At 36.3% G+C, this 5,811-nt stretch overlaps 1 protein-coding gene across 2 annotated transcripts; it reads left to right on the top strand.

Moving 5' to 3' along the window:
* The first annotated feature begins 359 nt into the window (after positions 1–359).
* LOC122280024 lies at positions 360–4,216 on the top strand. Of its 2 annotated transcripts, XM_043090978.1 has the most exons (3): positions 360–927; positions 1,039–1,236; positions 4,079–4,216. In XM_043090978.1, exons 1-3 carry the CDS (start codon positions 876–878, stop codon positions 4,108–4,110), a joined length of 282 nt encoding a protein of 93 aa, XP_042946912.1. In that variant the 5' UTR covers positions 360–875; the 3' UTR covers positions 4,111–4,216. The 2 variants fall into 2 exon arrangements, with proteins under 2 accessions (XP_042946912.1, XP_042946911.1); XM_043090977.1 differs by having other exon boundaries at positions 360–1,236.
* The last annotated feature ends 1,595 nt before the right edge of the window (positions 4,217–5,811 follow it).

Here is a 5,811-nt window from a genome sequence, read left to right as displayed (position 1 = left end):
TGCATCATTTTTTTAATATAAAATAACTACTTTAGCTAATCATATCTGTAATACTTGAGTCCAGTGCCAAGTTCTTTTAAAGGATTTTTGGATTTATATGTGTGAGAAACCTTTTTGAGTTTTCAAATATATATTCTTTTTAAGTAGACTACAAACCTAAAATATTTCTTTCGGTAAATTATGATTTCCTTCGACTTGGACATTTTGGTTAAAAATCTTTTTATGGGCCAAGATCATTTTTGAACAAGTTGGATTTTTTGTTTTCTTAGTTTGAGTCGAGGTCCAATATTCAGCGAAATGCCCTTTTATTGATTTCCTACACTATCCAAAACCTAGGCACAAATTTTTGAATGGCCCTACCTGATCACCCATAAGCCCAAACCTATTCCCGTGTGAACCAACTATCACGATCTTTTTCTTCATGCATCCTCTCTAGGGTTTTTGTTTTGAAATTCCTATATATATGCAAATTATTACCTCTCCTGGGTGAAGAAACTTCAAGTCGCATCTTTAAGTGAAACACTACCACATGCTGCTCAGCCCACATGAAGCCTCTAGCCACCCCAACTCATCGAGAACCACCGATTTAACTACTACCCTCCACATCTATGAAGAACCTATAGCCACGGTAACAAATAGCAACTACCCCACGTGATGTCCAATAGCTCGAGTCTCCTCCCTTCACCACCAAGGACCCACCAGGGCTCTGATGCTGCCTAGCTTCACGGAAGGCAACCACCCTGTCTCCATCTTGCAACAGTTTAAACCTCTGGCCAGACCTCTCAACCTCGCAGAGGACCCTTTGTTTTACTTGCCAAACATAGAACAACTTTCTTTTTCTGTTTGCCACTCGCTCACCGCAACCCAGCCAAGCGATGTCACCTTCAACCTCCATCTCGACCACTGCTGCGTGCATCCTTCTCCTTGGTGAGCAACTGACCGAACCTCTCTCCCTCACACTCTCCATCTCTCTTTCTCTCACTGTATCTCTCTCCGTTCACTCCCACTCTGTCTCGCATCAAATCTCTATGTTTTCAGCCACCCTGGTCAAGGCTGTCGCACGCCACTCTCAACCCAGCTCAATTGCACAGTGCTCCTCTCCCCTGCACGATGTCCTTTGTTTGGGTAAATTGATGCAAGTTCTTCTTCCTTGTAAGCTTATGCCACCGCTTGTGATCTTTTCTGCGAAGCCCTGCATTGTGTTTCTTCCAGCCTTCATCCCGTTGGCGTCTGTTGGTAATCTTCCCCTACAATGTTTTGTTTTCCTTCTCAAGAGCTTGTTGACTAGAAGAAGAAATTTTTGATTTTTTAAAAATCTTTCTCGTGTACTACTAGGGTATTATTCTTCAAATGACATTACAATTTTATCCATCATCTTTCCACTTTTTATCCCCTTTTAGTCATTTCAGAAAACATTTATATATCAATGCTTTTAGGATAACTATTTTGACACCCTTTTATTTTGAAAGGTTTAACCGAATATTTTTTTGAACGGTGTTTTATGGATTTCATGCGTTCTACCTATTAGCCTTTTTATTAAATGAACAGTGTTTTAAATCGGTTTGGGTTGAGTTTTTATAATTCAAAAACTGTAAGAATATTTTTTTAATGGATTGTCTTTTATAAGTTTGATGTTTAAAATGGTGTTAGCAACTCTTAAGAGATTTTTCTTTATTATTAAGTGATTGAGCTGAAATATTGCATATTTTAGCTATTTAAAACCAATGTATTTTAAATTTTTCATGACACTATTATTGGTTTTAGAAGGAAAAATAGTTAATAAGCATAAATACGAGTTGTGATTTTTAATTGATTGATATCATATTTATGCTTAATTTTATAACTATGATTTAATGGGACAATATTTCCTCACATATATAATCTGTTTTTGATAATTTATTTTTGAGTGTTATTTCTTTCTTCTTAATTTCAGTTTAAATAAAATTCAAATGAGATCCGGTTGGAACTTTTGATCAAAAATGCATACTAATTGAGAGGAAGGAAGGACGTACTTGGCAGCTGAAAAAGAAGACACAAAATGAAGAATCAGTGGTTATTTTCTTCCTTTGATTATTCAAGATACATGTGATCTTCATGGTTGAACGAAACTCACGGAGGCTTGAGAATTTTTGGAGGTGCAACATTAAAGTCTAAAAATGGAGCTAAAACGTGAAGGCATGTGGGCTGATAAAAATAAAAAAAAAAAAAAAAAAAAAAAAGAAAGAAGGTTGGTACAGCTAAAGTGGACGGAGAGAAGAGATAGGAGAGTGGGTGAGTAGAGAAGTGCCGTGTTTAATTTTTCAACAAGGGAGACGTGTAGGAGTGATGAGAGAAAATAGGTGCTTGATTGAATTGAAGAGAGAAATCGGTGCATGAGTTGAATATTAGTTGGTTGGTGTGTAAAGAAAGAGAGGTATCGTGATTGAAGGAAAGTGAAGAGGAAAATCGGTGGTGATTGAAAGAAAAAGGAATTGTGATTGGAGGATGGAGTTTGGACGACTAGAAGTAGCTATATATATGTATGTTGCTGGACGTAAAGAAAAAGGAGAGCAATCGGTGAGAGGTGATTAGCTGAAAAAAAAAAAAAAAAACAGAGAGCAATCGGTGAGAGGTGATTAGCTGAAAAAAAAAAAAAAGAAGCAATCGGTTGGAGAGCTGTAGAGTGAGAGGGTTACGTGGGACATAGAGAGGAGTTGAGGTGTGTTGGTCATGAGTAGAGAGGGAGAGAAGAGATAGTTGTGTCGGTCAGTGCATAATTGAATAGGTGAGAGGTGATTTGCTGGAGTTAAAAGTTGAGAGATCATAATTGGTGGGGGCTGTGTGAATTCGGTTGGAGAGAGGGAGAGTGAGACGTTGGATTAGAAAGAAAGTAGGTTCCATCAGCTGGATTAATTTGATTGGAGGGAGAGGGAGCTGAGGGTTGTGCTTGGAGTCGGTGGTGCTTGAGTTGGAGTTAACGTGAACCAGCAGAATTTTCTGGATCGGATTGGAGTCGGTCACTGAGTTAAGTCGGTCAAAGTTTCTTTGAGTTTGAAGAGTCGGTTGGTCAGTGGGATGTGTGAGTGAAAGAAATGTTATTCTGCTGGCTGGAGAGTCGGTTGCTTGTTGTTGGAGTTGAGTGTCGGCTGTAATTTTCCACAGTGCTGTTTTTAAAAGGAGTCAATCAGTTGGGAGTTGAAGAGAACTCCCCAGCCTTGCTAGCTTCATTTCAACAATGACATGGATTTTATTCTATTCGCATCAACTGAGTTTTAAATTTTATTGTTTCTAAATTATTGCCTAGTATTTCTTGTATTTCATTTTAGTTTTCTAATGAATAATATTTATATGGTTTCTATAGCACTTATAATAAATATGATTGGCTAAATTTCCATACTAAGGTTAGAGGTGAAGTTTAATGATTTAAATATTGTTTTTGGATTCACGTAAAATTTATTCTGCGAGCTTGATTGATTGAAAGATTTTATTATTAGATATTTTGATTATCTATATACTCGTCTTGATTCATTGTAATTTCTGAATACAGTGAATGCTTGAGGAATCCCCGTGGTATTCAAATAGATTTTTAAATGTTTTAATCATCAATTGTTCACGCTCAATCATAAGCAATTATTTTTCTTGATCTTAAATGCTAAATCTTCCAATTAAACGGAATCATTATTCTAGTTTAATTGAAGTAAATCGATCGGAAACAATATCATAAATTATTAGACGGATCCTCGAAACCTTAGTCTTTCTCCATATCAATTCATTTTATCATTTTAGTTTGATTCAGTTATTTTATCAATCTTCATTTGATTGCACGTTTCTTTTCGTAACTTCGTTTCATTGTCTAAATTTATTTTCTTTATCACAAAAATCAATCCCTGTGGATTCGATCCTGTAAGATACTACAACACCTATATACTTGCAGGTTAAAATGCACTAAATTTTTAGTTCATTAATTTGAGTCAAAGTTTAGGCGCAACAAGTTTTTGGCACCGTTGCCGAGGATTGCAATGTGTGATAATTTTTTTTTAGAAAAGAAAAAAAAAATTTAGTAATCTTTTGCTAATTGTTTTTCATTTTCTTTTTGCAGGTATGATTTTTTACGGAAAACAGAGCATGTAACATTGCTTCCATGTTCATACCATTTGGTAATCTTGTTCCAAAATTTTTTCTTTTACTTTCTTGCTTGTTTTGCATTTTGTTTTTACTTTTTGAATGTATTCGATCCTCTATGATGAATGATCTCGTGGCAACGTGATCAAACGGGTAGATTGAGAAGAGAGGAAATTGTTTTAAAAGAATTGGTTGATACTTTGTCAGGTGATTCTAAAAATTCTGATTCTAATACCATGGCTGACAATCGTAGTGTTCATGACGAACAAGAAAATGAAGAGGCACAAAATAATCCGCCAATGAGAACTTTGCGCGAATATTTGCAGCCTACAAGGACAAGTACTCCATCTTGCATGATTTTTCCTACGAATATGGGAAATTTTGATTTAAAACCGGGAGTAATCCAATTACTTCCCAAGTTTCATGGCTTAGATTCAGAAAGTCCTTATTTGCATCTAAAAGAATTTGAAGAAGTTTGTGCAACTTTACAAAACCAAACTATCAATGATGATGTTGTTAGATTAAAGTTATTTCCATTCTCTTTGAAAGAAAAAGCTAAAAATTGGTTGAACTCCTTGAGACCAAGATCTATTGGCACATGGCAAGAAATGCAAAGGGAATTTCTAAAAAGGTTTTTTCCTACTCATAGGACCAACACTCTTCGCAGAAATATTATGAATTTTTCTCAAAAGGAAAATGAAACATTTTTTCAGTGTTGAGAACATTTTAAAGAATTGTTGCTAACTTGCCCACATCATGGCTACGAGACTTGGCGCACCATTAGTTTCTTCTATGAAGGTTTAACATCTCAAATGCGTCAGTTTGTAGAAATGATGTGTAACGGTGATTTTCTAAATAAAGATCCTGATGACGCTTGGGACTATTTTGACCAGTTAGCTGAAAATGCCCAATCTTGGGATAACACAGATCGTTCTGATCAATCAAATAAGCCCAAACCCGGTGCCATGTCTCAAGAAGGTATGTATGTTCTTAAAGGAAATGATGATGTGAATGCTAGGATAGCAAGTCTGACAAGAAAAGTCGAAGTCATGGAGGTTAGGAAGGTAAATCCGGTTAAGGCCAGTGAAAAAGAAGAAGAAAATTGTGGCATTTGTGAGATTAGTGGACACCTAACTCAGGATTGTCCAACAATCCCTGCTTTTAAAGAGGTGTTGCACGAACAACCAAATGTCATGAATTCCTATAGGAGACCATTTTCTTCTCCTTATTCGGAAACATATAATCCTAGATGGAGAAATCACCCCAATTTTAGTTGGAGGAATGAGTCCAATCAAAATCAAAATCCTCAAGGGTCATCTTCTTCTAGTCCTTATGTGCCTCCACATAAGAAAACCCTTGAGGAAACATTACAGGCTTTTATGCAGGGATAAGCAAATATCAACACTCAGACAATACAGGCCATTACTAAGATGAGAAGTTCTATTAGCGACTTGACCTCTGCATTGCATGCTCAAGAGAAGGGTAAGTTTCCTGCACAACCTCAGCCGAATCCCAAAGGTAAATTTGAGGTAAAAAATTCAAATCCCTCTGATTCAAAATTTGAACATGCCAAGTCCATCACCACTTTACGCAGTGGAAAAATAATTGATAAGAGTATTTCAACAACGAAAGTTGATAAGACCAACAACTCTTTAAATTCCAAGAGTGATGGTGAACTTGAGAAGGTTGAATTAGATATGCCTGTGAAAG

This window comes from Carya illinoinensis, chromosome 10 (genome assembly GCF_018687715.1).
Source record: "Carya illinoinensis cultivar Pawnee chromosome 10, C.illinoinensisPawnee_v1, whole genome shotgun sequence".
NCBI lineage: Eukaryota > Viridiplantae > Streptophyta > Magnoliopsida > Fagales > Juglandaceae > Carya > Carya illinoinensis.
The sequence above is the reverse complement of the archived record's forward strand: the minus strand, read 5'-3'. Positions and strand labels throughout refer to the sequence as shown.

What these genes read in the sequence shown, in the direction of transcription:
- LOC122280024 (XM_043090977.1), top strand. Translation starts at nt 876, where the DNA reads ATGTCACCTTCAACCTCCATCTCGACCACTGCTGCGTGCATCCTTCTC. An exon ending in CATCCCGTTGGCGTCTGTTG is followed by an intron (nt 1,237 to 4,078) that starts GTAATCTTCCCC and finishes TTCTTTTTGCAG; the next exon opens with GTATGATTTTTTACGGAAAA.